This window comes from Eschrichtius robustus, chromosome 20, assembly GCF_028021215.1.
Source record: "Eschrichtius robustus isolate mEscRob2 chromosome 20, mEscRob2.pri, whole genome shotgun sequence".
NCBI lineage: Eukaryota > Metazoa > Chordata > Mammalia > Artiodactyla > Eschrichtiidae > Eschrichtius > Eschrichtius robustus.
In genome coordinates, this window is record NC_090843.1 from 14,417,397 (window position 1) to 14,442,463 (window position 25,067).

The 25,067-nt window shown below is 37.3% G+C and overlaps 1 protein-coding gene across 1 annotated transcript in view; it reads right to left on the bottom strand.

The window, feature by feature from the left end:
• CEP95 (centrosomal protein 95) overlaps nt 1-25,067 on the bottom strand; it is a 68,347-nt gene that overhangs the window by 39,289 nt on the left and 3,991 nt on the right. Inside the window, exons 5-12 of the mRNA XM_068530122.1 lie at nt 23,922-24,032; nt 20,161-20,266; nt 18,591-18,706; nt 6,723-6,854; nt 5,759-5,952; nt 3,782-3,894; nt 3,460-3,589; nt 2,276-2,429 (exon numbers count right to left, since the gene is read on the bottom strand). Of these exons, the coding sequence (XP_068386223.1) occupies nt 2,276-2,429; nt 3,460-3,589; nt 3,782-3,894; nt 5,759-5,952; nt 6,723-6,854; nt 18,591-18,706; nt 20,161-20,266; nt 23,922-24,032 (1,056 nt within the window). The remainder of the gene's footprint in view (nt 1-2,275; nt 2,430-3,459; nt 3,590-3,781; nt 3,895-5,758; nt 5,953-6,722; nt 6,855-18,590; nt 18,707-20,160; nt 20,267-23,921; nt 24,033-25,067) is intronic.

Genomic DNA, 25,067 nt, shown 5'->3' on the forward strand with positions numbered 1-25,067 from the left:
TTTACTCAACATAGTTTTGGAAGTCCTAGCCACAGCAATCAGAGAAGAAATAAAAGGAATCCAAATTGGAAAAGAAGAAGTAAAACTGTCACTGTTTGCAGATGACATGATACTGTACATAGAAATCCTAACGGTGTTACCAGAAAACTACTAGAGCTCATCAATGAATTCGGTAAAGTTGCAGGATACAAAATTAATACACAGAAATCTGTTGCATTTCTGTACACTAACAAGATCAGAAAGAGAAATTAAGGAAACAATCTCCATTTACCATTGCATCAAAAAGAATAAAATACCTAGGAATAAATCTACCTAAGGAGGCAAAAGACCTGTAACTCGGAAAACCGTAAGATGCTGATGAAGGAAACCAAAGATGATACAAACAGATGGAAAGATATACCATGTTCTTGGATTGGAAGAACCAATATTGTCAAAATGACTGTACTAGCCAAGGCAATCTAGATTCAATGCAATCCCTACCAAATTGACAATGGCATTTTTCACAGAACTAGAACAAAAAAAATCTTAAAATCTGTATGGAGACACAAAAGACCCTGGATAGCCAAAGCAATCTTGAGAAAGAACAATGGAGCTGGAGGAATCAGGCTCCCTGACTTCAGACTATACTACTGATACAAAGCTACAGTCATCACAACAGTATGGTACTGGCACAAAAACAGACATATAGCTCAATGGAACACGATAGAAAGCCCAGAAATAAACCCATGAACCTATGGTTAATTAATCTACAACAAAGGAGGCAATACTATACAATGGAGGAAAGACAGTCTCTTCAATAAATGGTGCTGGGAAAACTGGACAGCTACATGTAAAAAAAAATGAAATTAGGGGCTTCCCTGGTGGCGCAGTGGTTGAGAATCTGCCTGCTAATGCAGGGTACACAGGTTTGAGCCCTGGTCTGGGAAGATCCCACATGCCGTGGAGCAACTAAGCCCATGAGCCGCAACTAATGAGCCTGCGCGTCTGGAGCCTGTGCTCCGCAACAAGAGAGGCCATGATAGTGAGAGGCCCGCGCACCGCGATGAAGAGTGGCCTCCACTTGCCGCAACTAGAGAAAGCCCTCGCACAGAAACGAAGACCCAACACAGCCATAAATAAATAAATAAATAAATTAATTAATTAAAAAAACCCAAACCCTAAACCCAAACCTGGTCCTTTAAAAAAAAAAAAAAAGATAAAAAAATGAAATTAGAACATTCTCTAACACCATACACAAAAATAAACTCAAAATAGATTAACCAGATGGACCAGATATAGAACTCTTATAAGAAAACACAGGCAGGACTTCCCTGGTGGCCCAGTGGTAAAGAATCCACCTTACAATGCAGGGGGTGCGGGTTCGATCCCTGGTCAGGGAACTAAGATCCCATATGCCACGGGGCAACTAAGCCTGGACGCCACAACTACCGAGCTCATGCACCTCAATGACAGAGCCCTCGAGCCGCAAACTACAGAGCCCACACACTCTGGAGCGTGTGCCACAACTGGAGAGAGAAAACCCGCACACCACAACTAGAGAGAAGCCCACATGCTGCAACAAAAGATCCTGCATGCCTCAACGAAGATCCTGCCTGCCGCAACTAAGACCCGATGCAGCCAAAAATAAATTAAATAAATAAATAAATAAATAAAATAATAAATAAATTTAAAAAAAAAAACATAGGCAGAACACTCTGACATAAATCACAGCAATATCTTTTTCAATCCATCTCCTAGAGTAATGGAAATAAAAAATATAAATGAATGGGACCTAATTAAACTCGAAAGCTTTGCACAGCAAAGGAAACCATACACAAAACGAAAGCACAACCCACAGAATGCAAGAAAATATTTGCAAACAATGTGACCGACAAGGGATTAATCTCCAAAATTCACAAGCAGCTCATGTACACCTTAAATGATACAATTTTGTATGTTAATTATACCTCAATAAAACTGGAAAAAATAAAAATTAAAAATGAATAAAAACAGATATGAAGAAAAGATACCAACTTTGAGAGAGTAATTCCTTTGAGGGAAAGAAAAAGAATGTGGGGGAGGAGAGAAGAGATTTTAACTCTTTATTTCTTAAACACAAAAGGTGTAAAGCAAATATAACTTAGTATCTGCTACTTCTAGATGGAGATACAGGTATTTGATATTATTTTTGATGCTTTCACATATTTCTGAAATATTTAAAAAAGAAAGCCAGTCATTAGATCAGAGTGGCTAAGTGGTTTCTGGGGACGTCCTTAACCTGGCCTAAGATAGGTACCTGGCCTTTGCTTCTTCGGCCCATACTCCACGATGCTGTCACTATGCTGAGACAGTGTCTCATCATTTCCACTTTCCACCTCTTCATTTCCAATATCCTCCTCTTCAAAGCCGGTCTTTTCTTTAATTCGATCACCCAGGGCACTTTTTAACATCTATCAAGAAAATTCTTTTTAACATCTTTCATTGACTTCAGCAGAATGCAAGTTGGAAGGATTAGACAGATATAACCTTTTAAAAGTTTTCTCAGATAATTAAGCCCAAGTTTAGACACAAATTTTCAGATGCTTATGCATAGTTTCTAAAGGATATATATATATCAATGCCATGGACTATTCAGTTTCAATAAACTTAAGAGTAAGTCACATAGGGATTTAATATATTTATTCAATGATACCCCCAAACTACAGTATTTTATTTTGTGAAAATCAGAGATCCATCTAATTTTATACCAAATGTGTCTTTAGTGACAAAGGGAAACAATACAGATGTATCTAAAGATATACGGCTTAATATAATCATTTACATTAAATTATTTAGTTTTCATCAGAATTCAATAAAAATCTGGGACTTCCCTGGTGGTCCAGTGGTTAAGAATCCGCCTTCCAATACAGGGGACGTGGGTTCAATCCCTGGTTGGGGAACTAAGATCCCACATGCCACAGGACAACTAAGCCTGCACACAGCAACTACTGAGCCCGCGCACTCTAGAGCCTGCGTACCACAAATACTGAGCCTGTGCGCTCTGCAGCCCACGCGCCGCAACTACTGAGGCCTGTGGACTTTGGAGCCTGCACGCCACAACTAGAGAGCCCACAGGCTGCGACTACTGAGCCCACACACCACAACTAGAGAAGACCGCGCGCCGCAATGAAGAGCCCGTGCACCTCAATAAAAGATCCCGCATGCTGCAACTAAGACCTGACGCAGCCAAATAAATAAATAGATGGATAGAATTCGATAAAAATTTGGATAAATCTATACCAAATTTGGTTATATAATAAAAGGCTAGGATATAATTTCTCATCCTATGTCCTATCTGCTTGACTTATGGAAGATTTTCACAGTAAGTAAGACACAACTTACTTCCTAGTACCTTAGCTTAGCTCTCACCTTCAATTGGAAAATCACTTAAATGCTCACCAACTATGGCAATCTCAATACAGATTAAAAAACAAGACTTGCCCAATCTAGTTCAGAGAGGCGCTGAGATAGTTTCTCTGATACTGCATGTAATTCTTGTTCTGTTAACCTCTTTCCTGCCCTCTGGGAGAAAGGTGAATCCCAGGATGAGACTGCAGCTCTGTTTTCATATCTGTAATAAAAGTGACCTTGTGACACATTTAAGTAGACAAGTGTATGTACATTACTTAGTTCAAAACTACTGTAATACGTTTTACCAAATATTTCATACTGGTCTTCACAGCAAAATTTGGAGAGTATACCCTTAACTCTTCAAATCCCTTTGCAGACAGACTGTAAACATTGAAGCCTACAGTAATGTTACCTTTTTCCTTTGCGAAGCTTCCTTGTCCTAGGGCCTTGGACCTGAACTGGATACATTTCCTGTTTGCTGTCTTTAGACAACTTGGAAGTTAAGAAAACTCTATTATCGGGTTCCTATTAAAAACAGAGGAGAGTTGATTTGAAAGAGATATAAGGAAGAAACAAAAAGAAGAACATTTTGGGTGTGATGTGAAGGGAGGACCTGTGACACAAAGCTACGTCCCTTCATTCTCCATGTTTTGCTTTTTTTAAAAACACATTTGTCAAAACACTCTATTGATCCCCAATGCCAAAGGATGGAGCAATGTCTATAAACTCGTACTCAAAGAAAAAGTATGGCTCAGCATTGCATTCAAATATAAACGCAGGGCTTCCCTGGTGGCGCAGCGGTTGAGAATCTGCCTGCTAATGCAGGGGACACGGGTTCGAGCCCTGGTCTGGGAAGATCCCACATGCTGTGGAGCAACTAGGCCCGTGAGCCACAACTACTGAGCCTGCGCATCTGGAGCCCGTGCTCCGCAACAAGAAAGGCCACGACAGTGACAGGCCTGCGCACTGCGATGAAGAGTGGCCCCTGCTTGCCGCAACTAGACAAAGCCCTCGCACAGAAACGAAGACCCAACACAGCCAAAAATAAATTAATTAATTAAATAAAAAGAAAACCAAAAAACAAAAACAAATATAAATGCAAGGGAGGTGTTCTCAAATATAAAAATTTAGGGGTTATGGCTACATGTGGACAATGAAAAAATGATCAAACCACAAGTGGAAAGTATTAAAGTCATTATCTTTCATATCAAGAAGTCAATAGAAACTGTCCAAAACTGAAACAAAAGACAAAACCTCCAAAATATGAATATAAACTCAACATTTTAAAGAATTTATTTCTTAACTTTGGAGGGAATCTTATGGAAAATATTTCTTGTGGTAAAGAAACATCTGATGTTTAACAACTCTTTAATTTCACTTCAGTATCTTTTTCTTCTTCTATTAAAGTAAAATTAAATGTAATACTTTTTAGTAAAGAACAACTATAATATAATCACATTTTTAAAAAACGTTTAAAACTGAAGTTAGTGTCCTGCTCAAGAATTATTTGAAAAAGAATATTCCCACTTAACTGCAACCCAGGTAGAGAAAAAGAATATTACCAGCAACTCAGGCCTTCCACCATCCCTGCACGCCTTCCCCAAAGGTAACCATTATCCTATGATCCCTTTTTTCTCTTTTTATCCATCTACCCTCCTATCTAAATAGATGCACAGAATGTTTAGAATTATGGTCACCTAATGCTAATTACTTTTTCGGCACCATGTGAATTTTTAATAATGAGAGTGTATCATTTATAAATTTACCCTTGGCATATACCTGAGTGTTCTTGTTGCTAGAAAGATAGGAACAGGATGACTGTATAAAAAAGGATTTTATTTTCAAAGAAGAAAAGAGCAGAAGCTAATAGGCCAAAAGTTAACAGTAGTTCATGCTGGATAATAGGAATATGGATGAAAGATTATTTCTGACACTTTCCTATATGTTAAAACATTTCAATTACTTAATTAGAGACATACAATATGGGTTCTGAAACTAGAATGCTTGAATTCTAATCCTAATTCTACAATTGCTGTGTGACCTCAGACAAGATTCTTAAACTCTCTATTTCAGCTTCCCCATGGGAAATATAAATAGTACCTACTCGAGAGCTGTGCTGTAAGAAGAAATTTATTCGATACCTGCAAATTAGGGAGAACTGTGCCTGGCACAAAATAAACATTCAGTATGTGTTGGCTCTTACTATTTCCCCTTTTACATAGTCATCCTGTCCCTATCTTCCTAGGGTAAGAATATACAGGTATATGCAGAGGTAAATTTTAAGAAGTACAGTGCTCTGATTAGTGCAGTATCCTTGACTACAATTCTAGCAGAGACCTTTTTAAATCTATAGACTTTTGACCAGTTGAAAGCAAGCTTTTCCACTTACCACAGAAAATGCTGTGCCTTCTCCAGTAGAATTCATGGTATGGGAGCAGTGACTTGAACGCAAGTATTCTTTTCCTATGGGGCAGGGAGCTCGAGGCTCTGAAGGATGGTAAGGTGGTTGTAAAGGAATAGCTGATCGGATAGGCTCCCCTAACTTCCTAGCATTTGGAATCATATCCACAGAAGGAATTTCCGCTAGTTGGACAAATCAAAGTGGACATTAAGATGAACTCTAAGAAATAAACCATTTTATATATATATATATATCCTGTATCATTTTATATATACACATACCCTATACAAACATGTTCACACACAATACTTAGAAATGTATTTTAAACTTGATAAAAAAAAAAAAAAAAAAACACACCAAAAAGCAATGAAAATAGGGACTCATCCTCAGTAAACAAGTAGGGACCTAATTAAATCAGGAAGAATGTAATTTTAATGTTATTATCATAAAAATGCTTCCTAAAAAGTTATTTAAAAATAATGAAAAATTACTAAAATCTAAATGGCTTGAAGAATAGCTGTATAAATTATGGTTCATCCACATGTTATAAAAATAGTTAGCCATTAACAATGACTTTATATAATACTAACCATATGAAAACCTCAGAGACAGTACAAAATGAGAATATTTTTCAAGTTATTATAATTTGAAGACCACCAACTGATATCTAATCAGTCTAACATAACAGACTCTTATTGTCCTAAAGTCTCTGTTTGAGAGGAGACGATTTAAATAAAATAGCGGATGCAAAACATGTGACCAAAGACCATCTTATGAAGAAATCCGAGTTCATAATTAATAGCAAACATTTACAAATGAGGTCACGTAAAACCAAAATGAATCACATTAATTGTAGAGCAACAAAAGTAAAAAGGCTAATAGCAACTGCTGCAAGAACTACTGTCTCCAACTCACAGCAAGAGTCTCAAGAACTCAATGTATTACTACTCACTGTCTTCAACAAAGGATGTCCCACTCTTGGACAAAAAACTAGATGAGGGAGTGTTCAGCACTTCTTCATGTGAGTCAGAACATGGTAGGGTTGAGGCTTTTTTAGACTGCATTTCATTAGGACCTTGGGCACCTAGAAAATATTAAAGTAAAACTTTTTTATTGCTGAATGTTAAGACTAAAAGCTACGAGTTTAATACCCTGAGGATAAAAATATCAGAAGTGACATAATCATAGAACTATGTTGGTCTGATTGCTTGAAATACCAATTACTTTTAATAACTATCAGAGAGCAATACATAGTTCTGTAGCCCAGAATCATTTATATAACTTAAAAACAAAGTTTTACACAGTGTTTCATTCCTTTGCTTTAGAAAAATAGGTGCCAGACTTGTAACAGAAATGCTGACTGTTGCACAGGTATATCTCTAAACTAGAGATCTTGGCTGGTACCATAATCAAAGATTTGTAGGTCAAACAAATTGTTTTGTCTAATTTTCAAACGCTTAATATTTTGAATCAGCTCTATAATGTTAGTACACAGAGAGTTACATTAAAAATAGTTCTGAAATTGAGGGAATATCCACTTTGCTCCCTTGGAAATCTTCAATACACAAACTTCCCACAAACAAAATGGATTAATGACTTCCCCTCTCTAAATAACTTTCTACTTATCTATCCCTTCTTCAGTTTAATGAAAGACTTCACCATAAACTTATTCCTCACTTCAAAGGTATGAGAATGCACCCTGAAAACTCATTGTTTACCAATACGGTCAACTGATAAAATCACTAAATACAGAAAAATTCACCTTGTACAGATCCCCAAATCCACACAATTTATTCCCAAATACTGTATTTTCAAATTTTTGACACTCAACTGATGTCTTTTAAAAATATGCAAATACATCTTTTTGTGCTCTCCTTTCCCACAATCCAGTGCAATATGGCCATTTTCATATCAAAATGTTTTAAGTATGTAAATTTCCCTCCATAACTTCGTATTTCACATGTATATCCTCTAAAACATAATGTTCAAAATTCACAACTTGGTCCTCGATTTCATGATACTGAATTTGTCATCAGTTTGACCACAGACTAATTCATTTTTATCTAGGTCCCTTTTTTTTTTGGCTCCTTGAATAACCATTTCACATGCTCTTTCTTTTTTGATGGAATTTCTCCTAAAATCTCATGCTTAGTTATCATCCGGAAATTTTAATTTGTCAGAATGAAAGTTACACAAATTTCTCTCAATGATCTTCAGACTGTTTTAGAAGATACTGTTTTATTATTGCAGAGATTGTGAACTTCTCTACTGTAAGCATTAATAATATTTCAATTAGGGAGTTCCCCGGTGGCCTAATGGCTGGGATTCTGAGCTTTCAATGCCATGGCCAGGGTTCAGTCCCTGGTCAGGCAACTGAGATCCCGGAAGCTGCACGGTGTGGCCAAAAAAAAAAAAAAAAAGAAAATCAATTATTTAAGTATCTGTATAGTAAATACATCTCATTTACCAAAAAAAACAACGGTCTTCAGTAGAACAAATGAGTGAAGATGGTCAGAAGGTACAAACTTCCAGTTATAAAATAAGTAAGTCATAGGGATGTAATGTACCGTATGGTGACTACATTAATACTGTATTGGGGGGGGTGCCCTGGGCGCCAAAGGCCTCTCATCCCAGGCTCCTCCATAAGGAATCTGGCTCACGCCACCTATAAAGCAAACCCCAATTCTTGTAGAGGCCTCATTACCCCCTCCCCCACTCAGAGTCACAGAGCAGCAGTGCCTTGGCCCCAGGGGCAGGCCAGATTTGCAAAATGGTGAGACCCTGCTGTGTATCCTGTTACAAGGTGCATAGGAAGGGGTTTCTCCTTACTTATATAAAAGGTTTAAGGAAGGGAGATGGCCCAGATGGCAGAGTAGAAAGACTCTGAGCTCACCTCCTCTCATGGGCACACCAAAATCACAACCATCTGCAGAACAGCCATCGATGAAAAAGATAGGACCCTACCAAAAAAGATCTTCTACAACTAAAGACATAAAGAATGAACCACAACAAGATGGCTAGGAGGGGCAGACTTGCAATATAGTCAAGTCCCATATCCCCCAGTGGGTGACCCACAAACGAGAACAATTACTTTGCAAAGGTTCTGCCAAAGGCGTGAGAAGTCTTGAGTCCCACATAGGCTCCCCAGCCTGGGGGGCCTGCACTGGGAAGATGAGCTCCCAGAACATTTGGCTTTGAAGACCACTGGAGATTACTTTTGGAAATCCCAGAGGGCTGCAGGAAATAGAGATTTCATTCTTAAAGGGCACACACAAAATCTACTGAGACCCAGGACAGAAGCTGTAATTTGAGAGGAGCCTAGGCCAGACCTACCTGTTGATCTTAGAGAGCTTCCCGGAGAGGCAAGAGGCAACTGGAGTTCACCTGGGAACACAGACACTGGCAGCAGCCATTTTTAGGAGCTCCTTCTACCATGTGGATCCTGGTGCTGGCAAGCGCCATTGTGGAATCCTACCTCTAGCTCGTTAGCACCAAGACATGGCCCCAACCCAACAGCTTGTAGGTGCCAGTGCTGGGACACATCAGGCCAAGCAACTAACTGGGCAGGGACACAGCCCCACCCTGGCCCTGCCCTTCAGGGAGCCTGCTCTAGCCTCTGGACCAGCTTCTCCCACCAGGAGACAGACATGAGACTCAAGAAAACTAGTCCTGGGACTTCCCTGGTGGTGCAGTGGTTAAGACTCTGCGCTTCCAAAGCAGGGGGCCTGGGTTCGATCCCTGGTCAGGGAACTAGATCCCACATGCATGCTGCAATTAAGAATTTGCATGCCACAACTAAGGAAGCCTTCCTGCTGCAACTAAGGAGCTGGCAAGCCGCAACTAAGGAAGCCCGCCTGCCGCAACTAACAAGCTGGTGAGCCTCAACGAAGGAGCCTGTGAGCCTCAACTAAGACCTGGCGCAACCAAATTAATTAATTAATTAATTTTTAAAAAATTATTTAAAAAAAAAAAAGAAAGAAAACTAGTCCTGCAACTTATGGACCCAGCCTGCTCATTAGCAGGCCAGACCCTGTGCTGGGCCCAGCTGGGCCACAGCCCTCCCCACTAGCAGGCCAACACAAGCTTCAGGACACCTCAGACCCCATACTCAACTGTATCAGGAACTGCCCCCCCAACCCCCCCCCCCCCAGCAATCCAACACAAGCTCTGGGACCCTGGGCTCTGCAACCAGGACCTAGCTCTGTCCGCCAGTAGACCAGCACTAACCCAGGACCTGGCTTCACCCACCAGTGGGCAGGCAACAGCCCTGGAGTCTTCTAGACCCTGACTCTCCCCACCACTGAGCCAGTATAAGCCCCAGGGGTCCCTGTGGTTATGCAGTTAGCCACCTCGTGACCAGCCAACCAGCAGCTGGCAGCCTCTGCACAAGGCAACCAACTGGCCCAGGGGCCAACCAAGCATACCAGACTGCCCACATAGTGAGCCCACCACAACAGAAAGACCCATGCAGTCCTCATAGGGGGAACCCCTAGAGCATATAGCTCAGGTAGGACATACTGCTGGGACACATAGGGCGTTTCCAACAAAAGGCCACTTCTCCAAAGTTGGGAAATACAATCAACATACCAGATACATAAAAATAAAAATAGCAACTTAGGCAAAATGAGGCAACAGAGGAACATGTTCCAGATAAAGGTACAAGATAAAACCCCAGAAGAAGAACTAAGTGAAGTGGAGACAGGCAATCTACTGGAGAAGGAGTTCAGGGTAGTGATCATAAAATGATCAAAGAACTCGGGAGAAGAATGGATTCACAGAATGAGAAGTTAGAAGTTTTTAATGAAGAGTTAGAAAATATAAAGACCAAGAAGATGGAAATAAAGAATACAATAACAAATGAAAAATACACTAGAAGGAATTAAAAGTAGACTAAATGATACAGAGGAATGGATCAGTGAGCTACAAGACAGGGTAGTGGAAATCACTGATGCTGAACGAATTAAAGAGAAATCAAAAGAAATGAGGACACTTTAAGAGATCTCTAGGACAACATCAGGTGCACTAATACTCACATTATAAGCGTTACAGAAGGATAAGAGAGAGAGAAAGGAGCTGATAACATATGAAGACGTAATAGCTGAAAGCTTCCCTAACCTGGGAAGGGAAACAGACAGTCAAGTCCAGGAAGCACAGAGAAGTCCCATGTTACAAGACACACTCTAGTTCTAAGGGCTAATATTAAAGATAAAGAGAGAATATTAAAAGCAACAAGGGGGGCTTCCCTTGTGGCGCAGTGGTTAAGAAACCACCTGCCAATGCAGGGGACACGGGTTTGAGCTATGGTCTGGGAAGATCCCACATGCTGCGGAGCAACTAAGCCCATACGCCACAACTACTGAGCCTGCACTCCAGAGCCCACGAGCCACAACTCCTGAAGCCTGGGTGCCTAGAACCCATGCTCTGCAACAAGAAAAGCCACCGCACTGAAACGAAGAGTAGCCCCTGCTCACCGCAACTAGAGAAAGCCCACGTGCAGCAACAAAGACCCAATGCGGCCAAAAATAAATAAATTAAATAAATAAATTTTTAAAAATACCTTTAAAAGCAACAAGGGAAAAGCAACAAATAACATACAAGAGAACTCCTACAAGGCTATCAGCTGACTTTTCAGCAGAAACTCTGCAGGCCAGAAGGGAGTGGCAGGCTATATTTAAAGTGATGAAAGGGGAAAACCTTCAACCAAGAATACTCTACCCAGCAAGGCTCTCGTTCAGATTTGATGGAGAGATCAAAAAGTTTACAGACAAGCAAAAGCTAAAAGAGTTCAGCGTCACCAAACTACTTTACAACAAATGTCAAAGGAACTTCTCTAAGTGAAAAAGAAAAGGCCATAACTAGAAAGGTGAAAGTTACAAAATGAAAAAGTTCATTGCTGAAGGCAACCATACAATAAAGGTAGGAAATCATCCACACACACAGTTAGTAAGGTTAAAAGAGAAAAGGAGCAAAATCATTTATATCCACGATAAGCAGTTAAGGATACACAAAACAATTAGATGTAAGATATAATATCAAAAACAGTAATCATGAAGGAAGGAGAGTACAAATGCAGGGTTGTTAAAATGCATTTAAAAGTGAGAGATCAGCAACTTAAGACAATCACATATATATATGGAAAGAGAGAGAGACACTGCAAATGGAAAACAAAAGAAAACTGTGGTAGCAATACTCATATTAGACAAAATAGACATTAAAGACTGTTACAAAAGACAAAGGAGAACATTATGTTATGATCAAGGGATCAATCCAAGAAGAAGACAAAACAACTGTAAATATATATGCACTCAATATACAAGTACCTCAATACATAAAGCAAACATTAACAGACATGAAGGAAGAAACTGACAGTAACACACTAATAATAAGGGACTTTAACACCCCACTTACATCAACGGGCAGATCATCCAGACAGAAAATCAATAGGGAAACACTAGCCTTAAATGACACATTAGACCAGATGGGCTTAATAGATATACAGAACATTCAATCCAAAAGAAGCAGCATGCACATTCTTTTCAAGTGCACATGGAACATTCTCCAGGATAGATCACATGCTAGGCCACAAAACAAACCTCAGTAAATTTAAGAAAACTGAAATCACATCAAGCATCTTTTCTGACCACAACACTAGGAAGCTAGAAATCAACTACAAGAAAAACTGCAAAAAACACAAACACACAGAGGTTAAGCAATATGCTGCTAAACGATCAATGGATCACTGAAGAAATCAAAGAGGAATTAAAAAAATACCTGGAGACAAATGAAAACAAAAACATAATAATCCAAAATCTATGCGATACAGCAAATGCAGTTCTAAGAGGGAAGTTAGTGATACAAGCTTACCTCAGGAAACAAAAAAAAACTCAAATAAACAACCTAACCTTATACCTAAAAGAACTAAAAAAAGCACAAACAAAACCCAAAGTTAGCAGAGGAAAGAAAGGTCAAAGCAGAAACAGATAGAGACTAAAAAAACAATAGGAAAGATCAATGAAACTAAGAATTGGTTCTTTGAAAAAACAAACAAAATTGATAAACCTTTAGCCAGACTCATCAAGAAAAAAAGAGAGAAGGTCCAAATCAATAAAATCAGAAAGGAAAAAAGAGAAGTTACAACCAGCACCAAAGAAATACAAAAGATCATAAGAGACTACTACAAACAACTAGATGCCAATAAAATGGACAACCTAGAAGAAAAGGACAAATTCTTAGAAATGTACAATCTCCCAAGACTGAACCAGGAAGAAACAGAAAATACGAACAGACCAATTACCAGTAACAAAACTGAATCACTAATTTAAAAACTCTCAACAAAGAAAAGTCCAGAACCAGATGGCTTCACAGCTGAATTCTACGAAACATGTAGAGAAGAGTTAACACCTAATCTTCTCAAACTATTCCAAAAAATTGCAGAGGAAGGAACACTTCCGAACCCACTCAATGAGGCCAGCATCACCCTGATACCAAAACCAGACAAAGATATCACAAAAAAAGAAAACTACAGGCCCAAATCACTGGTGAACATAGATGCAAAAATTCTCAATGAAATATTAGCAAACCGAATCCAACAATGCATTAAAAGGATCCTACACCATGATCAAGTGGGATTTATCCCCGGGATGCTAAGATTTTCAGAATCTGCAAATTTGTTAATGTGATACACCACAGTAACACACTGAAAGAATAAAAATCAAAGGATCATCTTAATAGATGCAGAAAAAGCTTTTGACAAAATTCAACACCCATTTATGATAAAAACTCTCCAGAAAGTGGGCATAGAGGGAACATACCTCAACATAATAAAGGCCATATGCAAGAAACCCACAGTTAACATCATACTCAATGGTGAAAAGCCAAAAGCATTTCCTCTAAGATCAGGAACAAGACAAGGATGCCCTCTCTCACCACGTTTATGCAACATAGAATTGAAAGTCCTCGCCACAGCAATCAGACAAGAAAAAAAAATAAAAGGAATCTAAATTGGAAAGGAAGAAGTAAAACTGTCACTATTTGCAGATGACATGATACTACATACAGAAAATCCTAAAGAAGCCGCCAGAAAACTACCAGAGCTCACCAGTGAATTCAGTAAAGTTGCAGAATACAAAATTAATATGAAGAAACCTGTCGCAATTTTATACACTAACAACAAACTATCAGAAAGAGAAATTAAGGAAACAATCCCATTTGTCATTGCACCAAAAAGAATAAAACACCCAGCAATAAACCTACCTAAGGAGGTAAAAGACCAGTACCCAGAAAACTATAAGACACTGATGAAAGAAACTGAAGACGACACACACATGTAAAGATATACCATGTTCAAGAACTGGAAGAATATTGTTAAATTGACTATACTAGCCAAGACAATTCACATATTCAATGCAATCCCTACCAAATTACCAATGACATCTTTCACAGAACTAGAACAAATAATGTTAAAATTTGTATGGAAACACAAAAGACCCTGAATAGCCAAAACAATCTTGAGCAAAAAAGGAGCTGGAGGATTCATGCTCCCTGACTTCAGACTATACTACAAAGCTACAGTAATCGAAACAGTATGGAACTGGCACAAAGCCAGATACATAAATCAGTGGAACAGACTAGAGAGCCTAGAAATAAACCCACACACTGAAGGTCAATTAATCTATGACAAGGAGGCAAGAATATACAATAGAGAAAAAGTCCTTCAATAAGTGGTGCTAGGAAAACTGGACAGCTACATGTAAAAGAATGAAATTACAACATTTTCTCACACCATATACAAAAATAAACTCAAAATGGATTATAGGTCTAAATGTAAGACCAAAAACCATAAAACTCCTAGAAGAACACTCTTTGACATAAATTGTAGCAATATCTTTTTGGCTCTGTCTCCTAAAGCAAAGGAAATAAAAGCAAAAATAAACAAATGGGACCTAGTTAGACTTATAAGTTTTTGCACAGCAAAGGAAACCATCAACAAAAAGACAACCTTTAGGGACTTCCCTGATGGTCCAGCAGTTGAGACTCTGTACTTCCAATGCAGGGGGTGCGGGTTCGATCCCTGGACAGGGAACTAAAATCCCATATGCCACGCAGCGTGGCCAAAAAAACAAACAAAAAAACAAAAAAAGACAATCTTTAAAATTAGAAAATATTTGCTAATGAGATGACTGACAAAGGGATTAATATCCAAAATATATAAAAGGCTCATACAACTCAACATCAAAAAAAAAAACCCAATTAAAAAATGGGCAGAAGACCTGAATAGACATTTTTCCAAAGAAGACATACAGATGGCCAACAGGCACATGAAGAGATGCTCAATATCACTAATCATCAGAGAAATGCAAATTAAAACCACAATGAGATATCACCTCACACTTGTCAGAATGTCTATCATCAAGAAGACCACAGATACCAGGGAAAACCGTAATTCAAAAAGATACATGCACTCCAATGTTCATTGCAGCACTATTTACAATAGCCAGGATGTGGAAGCAACCTAAATGTCTATCAAGAGAGGGATGGATAAAGAAGATGTGGTACATATATACAATGCAGTACGACTCAGCCATAAAAAAAGAATGAAATAATGCCATTTGCAGAGATGTGGATAGACCTAGAGAGTGTCATACAGAGTGAAGTAAGTCAGAAAAATATTGTATAATATCACTTACATGTTGAATCTAGAAAAATGGTACAGATGAATTTATTTGCAAAGCAGAAATATAGACACAGATATAGAGAACAAACTTATGGATACCAAGGCGGGGAGGGGGCGAATGGGATGAATTGGGAGATTAGGATTGACATATATACACTACTATGTATAAAACAGATAACTAATGAGAACCTACTGTATAGCACAGGGAACTCTACTCAATGCTCTGTGGTGACCTAAATGGGAAGGAAATCTAAATAAGAGGGAATATATGTATACATATAACTGATTCACTTTGCTGTACAGCAGAAATTAACACAGCATTGTAAAGCAACTATACTCCAATAAAAATTAATAAAAAAATAATACATTAAAAAAAGTGTATGTTGACCCCCTCCAAAAAAAAAAAGACCACAGATAACAAATGTTGGTGAGGATGTGGAGAAAAGGGAACCCTTGTACACTATTAGTGGGAATGCAAATTGGTGCTGCCACTGTGGAGAACAGTACAGCAGTTTTTCAAAAAGCTAAAAACAGAACTACCGTATGACCCAGCAACTCCACTTCTGGCTATATATCCAAAATAAATGGGAACACTAATTTGAAAAGATACATGCACCCCCAACATTCATAGCAGCATTATTTATAATTGCCAAGATACAGAAGCAACCTGTGTCCATCAACAGATGGATGGAGAAAATGTGGTGTGTATATATATATATATATATATATATATACACACACACACACACACACACACAATGGAATACTACTCACCCATAAAAATGGAATGAAAATTTTGCCATTTGCAACAACATGGATGGACTTGGAGGGTATTATGCTAAGTGATATAAGTCAGAGAGAAAAACAAATACTATATGATATCACTTATATGTGGAATCTAAAAAATAAAACAAACTAGTGAATATAACAAAACGGAAACAAACTCATAGAGAACAAACTAGTGGTTACCAGTGGGGAGGGGGCAAGACAGGGATGGGGTTAAGAGGTACAAACTATCATGTATAAAATAAGCTACAAGGATATATTGTACAACACAGGGAATATAGCCAATACTTTATAATAACTATAAATGGAATATAAAAATTTAAAAATTGTGAATCACTATGTTGTACACCTGTAACATATAATATTGTACATCAGCTATATCTCAATTTTAAAAAAGGTTTAAGAAGAAAATACTGTGTTGTATATTTGAAAGTTGCTAATAGAGTAGATCTTAAAAGTTCTCATCACAAGAAAAAAATTTGTAACTTTTTGGTAACGAATATTAACTAGACATACTGTGGTAATCATTTTGCAATACATACTACTGAAGAATCATATTGTACATCTGTATAAGTAATATAATGTTATATGTCAATTATATTGCAATAAAAAAGAAAGATTTATAGTCCTGGAATTAAAGCCTAAATTAGATGTCTAAGAATGTGTATGATGACATTTATCTGATGAATTAAAATCCAAATATAAAAGGAAGCTACCATATGACATCAAACCCAAACACCTTAGCCTGGCTTTTCTCTCAACCATTTCTTTTTTTCTTTTAATTGCATTATAATCGGAATAGTTAAAATCTGAAAATAATAATTCACTTTTTATAGATATAACCTTTCTACATGGCACTTGCTATCACAGAACACCATTTCTAAAATCACCATCCCTTTCATCTGACTCTCTACCTTGAAGAAACATTCTTGCATTACCTACACTTGACTCTGGTCATTCTGCTACTTTGCCCATCCCAGTGGCAAGTACATGTCTTTGGCTTACTGTCTGACCTCCCAAACATAGGTTCTTCGAACACAATTCCTTGGAATGGAGTGTCTATTCCTTGGAATTAGAGTATTAATGCTGAAAGGGATTTCAAAGATGGTTTAGTTTAATTCTCTAATTTCACACTTGAAGAAACAGAGGCTCAGAAAAGATAAGGGGCTTGTCCAAAGTCACACTGCCAGCAGCAGAGTCTGGAAGAGAATGTAGGCCACTTGATTCCCATAATTTAATGTACTTAATTCTACTCTAGCATTCCTGTTCTTCCATTTAAAAACATACTTATTGTGGGCCTACTGTTTTGCTAATTTTTGGAATACTAAGATGAATGTGAATAATTTTATCAGACATTTCACTTACTTGTCTTATTTACTGACTGCCTCCACAAGTAGAATATATGTTCTATAAGGGAAGGGATTTGTGCCTGTGTCTATTCTGTTTACTACTGTATCACCACTGCCTGGCAAAGGGAAGGCATTAAATAAATATTTGCTGAATGAATATGAGGTCGCTACTGTCCCTGGAACTCAAAGTTTACATAATACTCAAGGTGAGAAGACCACAATGTAGGAATACAGAGCCTCAGAGGCTGGGCTTTGTATAGAGTAAGTTTGCCAGAAACAGGAAGGAAGAGCATTCCAACAAAAGAAACTATATGATGTTGGAAGTTTCCTGGTGGCCTAATGGTTAGGATTCTGGGCTTTCACTGCCGTGGCCCAGGTTCAATCCCTGGTCAGGAAGCTGAGATCCTGCAAGCTGCATGGCACAGCCAAAAAAAAAAAGAAAAGAAAAGAAAAAAGAAACTATATGATGCCAAGAGAAAAGCAAGACAACCAAGATGGGCAGAACAGGAAGTGGGATGGTTGGAGGAGGGCAAGGTGAGAGTCTCAACACAGGCCTGAGAGATATTCAGGTTTACTGTGTATAAGCAGGAGACTGTTGGAAATATAGCCTGAAGCCTGGGAGAAAAACTGCCACTGGATGTACACACTTGGTTGAAACCATGAAAAAAGTGAGTCACCCAGCTCAGGAAACTATACTTAAGGGGTATTCTGAGTGTGACCAGACTGTTAAGCAGCATCCAGAATTTTCTTCCTAGGGTATCAAGTCCCACATATTACATGACAAACTTGCATCCACCTATTTGCCCATGTGCCTAGGACTCCCACTTGACTCATTCTGGACAACTGTTCATATATAGTGAATAACTGTAGTATTCTGGAATTTCAATTTTGATGTCCAGTTAGGGCTCTCTCTATTCTTCTCAACTTTTAAACACTTCTAAGTATAACTATTTACATTTTCACAGTTTTATGTTGAATAACAATAACTGATATTTGAAGTTTAACTACTCACCATTACTTCTTAGAGAAAACGTGTGTGCTGTGTCTCCAAGTCTAATTATTTCACCAGTGGATTCTGCTTCATCTCCACCCCAAGAGGGGCCCAATGCATCAGATGACGAGGAGCACCTGAAAGAGTTTCCTCACTTACTGATGGCCTGGCCTGACCACAAAGGGCCCTTTCTGTGAGGATCCCGAGAGCTGCTTCAAGCAGCCTGCCTATGGATGTTCAGATTCGTCATTGTTATGTGCAGAAAACAGGAGACTTTTCCTTCTGCTGCTTATCTGTTTTAACTGTTACATGTATGGCGGGAAAAGCTGTGTATAAAGTGTCAAAGATTAAATGTACAGGCGAATATACACAGAGAACAATAAATACTGGTTACTTTAGAGGTGTGGAAGTGAAGGGAATTTAGGTAGGATATTAATTTTGTATTAAACATCCTTTTATTGTTTCACTTCTGCACTTCTGTTATTTTTTTAATCTAATAATGAAAAATAAAGTCAAAAAATTTATTTTCTGATGGTCTCCTTTAAGACACATTTTCTACAACATACTATATTTAAACAAGAAGGCTTTGCCTGTGCTTTTCAAACCATGACAAACTCCATAAAAAAACTGATAATCGGATACTTAAAGGAAAATCATAGCAGCATGTTCAACCTCTTCTTGGCAGAAGTACAATCAAACCTGCAACAACATTACATTTTGCCTATGAAAACAGCATAAATTTTAAAACTCTGGTATTGGTTGGTGATACTGGTTGATGAGGGTGCAGTAACCCAGTACTTTTATACTGCTGGTGGGTATTTAAATAGTCACAGCCTTTTTGGAAAGTAATTTGGCAACTTTTAATAGCCTTATATCATTCATAGTCTTCGACTCTCAATGTAGCTTAAATATATGAGTGGGAGGAGGGTAGAGAAAGAAACAGAAGTATGTATCACATTAAAAAAATAATAATAATATGAAAAACAAAGGAACAACTACCTCCACTTCAGAGGCGTGGTTTAATAAATTATGATGCACCCATATGCATGATATGTTATACAGTGATTAAAAATGATTTTTTTTTTCCCCTGCCCGCCCCAAAAATGATTTTTATAAAGACTTTATTAAGTTAGGAAAAGACTTGATGTGTTAAACTTTAAAATGCAGGGAACAAAATTATACAGACAATATGACTAAATCCCCAAAAGAAAAACACAGTAAAAAAGGCTAAATTACAACAAAATGTTAACAAGCAGTTACTTAGTTCTGAATGATACAGTTCATCTTTTTTCTTTTTTATTCCTCTGTACTTTCCAAGTTTTCAACAAGGAACATAAACTACTTTGATGATTAAGGGAAATGTTTTAAATTAAGTAGGTGGCTAATGCTGAGAATTAAGTACTATATATAGCTCGAGGTTCTTAAAACTCCCTCAGGGAGGTTTAAAACATGAGAAGTTAGTAAATTTTCACATCAGCTTTGTTTTTTGTTTTGTTTTTTTGTCATTCTGGTATATTGTGTGCAATTTTAATTCTTAGTAGAAAGAAAAGCATAACTTGTTTTGCTTAAATTCACAGATATTGAGTGCTACCTCTCAAAAGAAACTCTTTTCCATGATGATTTGGATTCTTTAGTACTTTCTCGCTCTTCCAAAGGGTCTCCTCGATGGGATTCTTTAGAACCCTGTCCAGTTTCACCTGTTTAGAACAGATAAAAACAATACCAAAAAACCCAAGTTAATGCAACTATTTCTCTATAGGGGATGGGTAGGGGTAAGGACAGTAAAATACCCTCAACCCCTTCCTGGTAAACTGGGCTCTAGTGAAAGTGAAGTAAGAACCAAATCATTACTTGCAATGAGCACGCAAGTGTTGCTTTAAAAGCAGGGTCTACAGTTGTATTAGCAATGTTCTATTTTTTAAGCCAGGTGGTAGGTTCATTTAGTATTCTTTACACTTCTCTATCTGTGAGATAGAGATATCTGTGAGATATCTGAGGCAAGATGACTAGGATGTGGCTTCAGAAAAACATGACTATGTCAGCCTACCTCAAGCTGCAAGACAATCATGCCCTAGCCTAAGATAAGAGTGAGACCACATCAAGGTGTGGATGAAATTTTCCTTAAGACTATCAACCTTGGGACTTCCCTGGCGGTCCAGTGGTTAAGACTCTGTGCTTCCACTGCAGGGGCATGGGTTCGATCCCTGGTCAGGGAGCTAGGATCCCTCATGCCACACGGCACACCCAAAAAAAAAAAAAAATAAGACTCTCAACCTTTTTTCTACCCCAACATACTTAAGAAATACACTTTCACAGTGGCAGTAACTCACTAGGGAAGTGATTTCAGGAGGTATGTAGGTGAAACCTCCTACTTCAGATATACCCGTCTGGATATTCCCATCCCACTTCTAGAGATTTCCTGTTTAAACAACCACCTTCACTTTTTTGTTTCTATATTCGCCAAGCAACATTTTAACAACATTAGTCAATATTCATTGTGTATTTACTCTGGGCTAGGTTCAATACTAAATTATTTATGCATATCTATTAACCTTCACTACAATCATGAAAGAATTTCAGATGAGAAAACTGAGGCTTAGAGAGCTTCAGTCCTACAGTGAGGGATGAAACTTAGTGAGTCATACAGTGAGTGGCAGCATTAAGCCCATAGTCTGCCTTCAAATCCCTTGATCTTCAGTGGTAAATGATAATGCTAGCTCAGAAGAAACTGCTCTGTACCTGACATGACTAGTGATAATATAGATTTATTTCCCATTATTAATTGGCATTTTGAAGATTCTGATCAGCTCTAGGTAATACTGCTATATAAACTTGGACCTGCAAAGGTGAGAATCAGACTTCAGAAAACATTCTCCAACTACAGTACTATCACATAGGGAGGCCCCATCTGAGCAACTCCCTTCTAGCAGCACTAAGCTTATCATATCCTACTGACCTCCCCTGGGAAGATCCCCCGCTCAGCATTTCTTTATTACCAGCCTCACATGTAAGTATCTCTCAGTTCTGTCCTCCTCTCCATCCCCACTGCCTATCATCTCTCCCTTACATGCGATCAAGTACTACATCATAAAAATTCCTGTCGTTAGAACATTTCAAATTAATCACTCTTTTAGGTAGTTTTCTTCCCCTTACTCTTGCTGCTAAAATGACTAAAAAGCCACAGAGCATCGAAATACCTACTGGTAGCCTTGAATTAGGTGAGTTTTTGCATGTCATTCACTCCTTCCCAATTCTCCTACAATGTTTTTACTGTATGTATTTATGGCAGTCTCCCTGACTTGAGTATAGTTTTGAGAGCAATAAACATGGCATGCAGCTGTGAATCTTCCCAGAGTACCTAGGTTGATATTTAACATACATTAAACACTCAAAACTCAGAAGTTTTTTGAATTGGGCGATTGGGATTGACATGTATACAGCGATGTGTATAAAATTGATGCCTAATAAGAACCTGCAGTATAAAAAAACAAACAAAACAACTAATACTAAACTTTCATTGGGTTATTTGTATGGAAATATGTTAATATAAATGTTTCAGACATTACATGAAATTTCTAAAAATCTTATATGTTCTGGTATAATGTTATAAGTAATAATCCTAGTTATTACTTTAAAATGTATATCTCAGAAATAATTAATTTTCTTGTCAACTGCATTATTATGAACTTTCATCAAATCTTTAACCGTGGTCATTTTTAAGTCTTTTGTCATTTACAGACAGTTCTGGGTGTACTCTGATGATTTTGCAAATATGTTCCTATAAAAGGGTTCCATCTTCAAGAAATTCATGGGAAAGACTCTGACAAGTACAGGTTTCTGGTAACTGACTGTACTGCTGAACTGAATGAATAAGCATTTTCAGAACTCTAATGAAAAACTGATGAACTCATAAAAGTGCTAACAAAAGATCAAGATGAAAAAAAAAAATTAATTACATGGGACTGAGTGAACTGATGAGGATGAGTATAATTTTTGTGACTTTCTGTCTGAATTTAAAAAAAAAAAAAATCCCACAAGGACTCAGAGGCAAAGAATATACAAATCAATTTTCACTGCAAAGTAAAGGAGCTGTTACAGTGGAGGATTACTGGACTGAATGTCAATATTATGACATAGTATGAGTGTGTTTCATGTTTGGTAATTGCAATCATCATTGCTTTTGTTGTGGTCATCCATGTACAATGCTTGGTGTCAGTCTATTTATCTCTTGTAAAAATAAAATACAGTGTGTGTGTGTAAAAAAAAAAAAAAAAATGTACAGTGTGGCGTGCCTTTCAATCTTTCCTTCTAGGCCTTATCTCTATATGCTTTTAAGTCTTTTTCAGCAACAAGGATAAAAGGTAGAAAACTACCTCTAACTAAAAAATTTAAGATTAATTTCAGATGTTATATTCACAGCATAGGTCTCACCATCAACAGTGTGAGAATTAGGAATGATGAGCCTGCCCAAATTTTTTGTCTTCGTTTGTATTAGAATTTATACTAATTGCTATTGCTGCTAAAAACTTGTGTTGGATAACTTTACAATAGTAAACCCATTCTAATATGGGTCATATATTATTCACTGTGTATTAATACATACAGTATTATTTATTGACCAGTCTCAAACTGTTAAGACATAAGGTTCTTTGTTTTTTTCCCCCAATGATAACATTGTGTGAAGACCTTCAAGCACCTTTCTTTTGTATTATTTTCTTAGGACAAATCCCTAGAAATGGGATTTATAGAGCCAAAGATTATGAATAGCACTTATACACTAATGATCCAGTTTAAATAACCACGATACCTTTGGAAAATAATACAGCAATAATGATCTTTATCATTAAAAAAACATAATATCAAAATTTCATACAATAAACCGTTACGATTTGGAGAACTGAGTCACTTGAAGAATGAAATAAAAAATATTCATGCTGTCACAAACTGAAGTGTAGGTTGGAGACAGAAATGTACCAACCCTTCCTGCTGATGCCTCCCCAGTATCCAAATTTATAACAAAAATGGCAGTTCTGACATAGGAAATTTTGGAGTAAGGAATTTCATGTAATAGGACAATAAGCAATTTTAGCCAGATTTAGCTTTCTATTATAGATTAGCTTTAAAGTACCTTATAAGCAATATCCAAGTTAACAAAAGACATGATGGTAGTCTAGGATAGAGGTTTCAACCACTTGGAACAATGAGAATTGAAATTTAATTTATAATTAAATTTATCAGATACAGTGTATTAGTGATTCTAATTACTATGGAGAAAAATAGGCAAAAAGATAAAAGACAAAAAGAGACATAACACAGAATATAAATCAAACCAAATTTTTTTCTTAAACTTACTTTTCTCGTGAGATGTTTCACTGATGTGTTCTGTAAGATATTCCAGTAACCCATCAAATATTTCTAGGAGATTCTTAATAGATTCTTTATCTCCTTTCACTATATTTTCTCCTGAACACAGAATACAGAGCTATTAAAAAAAATTAACCAAGAAATTGAAAGCCTCATAATTTTGAAATGGATATACCACTGTGAAAATATTGTTCACGATACAAAGATTATAAATTAATCCAGGAGAAAAAATATTATAAATATTATAAATATTAAAAACATTAATTTCTTGATGCTTGATTATATCTGGAGAAAAAGGGGTAGTCTTGAATAGTATGGTTGATAATTCATTGGCATAGTCCTTCATTTATCAAGAAGCAAAATAAGTGGACTTCATCCTCTAAGTTTTATACTGAAGTATAAAATAAAGCAACTAAGCTGAACTTTATTAGGCTGGCGAAAAAAAATTGCAGGAGGGAACACTGCTGCTTTGCAGTCTACTGGAGGAGGTAAGCAGTTTTGCAACTTTCCATGGGGATGGGGTGGGTATGAGTTGTCAGGGGCAGCTCTGCATCAAAAAGTTCTATAAGCAGACACAACCTTGGTGTACAGTATGTTTATTCAGTAAATACAAATACCAGAAATTACCCTACTTGGGTGATAAAGCCATTCCAAATTTCAAAAGAACAGGGAAATCCCAGGGTTATCCCTCAAAATGAATTTTCTCCAAACTAGTTTACCACATTCATTCACCTAGAACTACACTAAAAAACTTAAGATCTTATTGATATATCAAAATAAGAGATGTAAATGACCTACCCTGATTAACATATACCTCTTTTAATGACTGTCAAAGAATAAAACAGTATAAACCTTCGCTTAGTGACTTAAGTATAGTTTGAAGTCCCCAAGATTCCCTCTGTTCATTAGCTTGTAATAATTTACTGAACTAATCCTCATTTTCTATTTACCAAAAATAGGGATTTACAAACGTATTTGGTACATTTGGCTTTTAAATACAAGCATGTACACTTTTTTGGAAAAAGGCTGAAAAACAATTTACGGTTTTATTTATTTTGAACAGGTAATACATTCACATGGTTCAAAATTCCAAAAGTGCAAAAGGTATAAAATGAAAAGTCTCATCCCCACCCT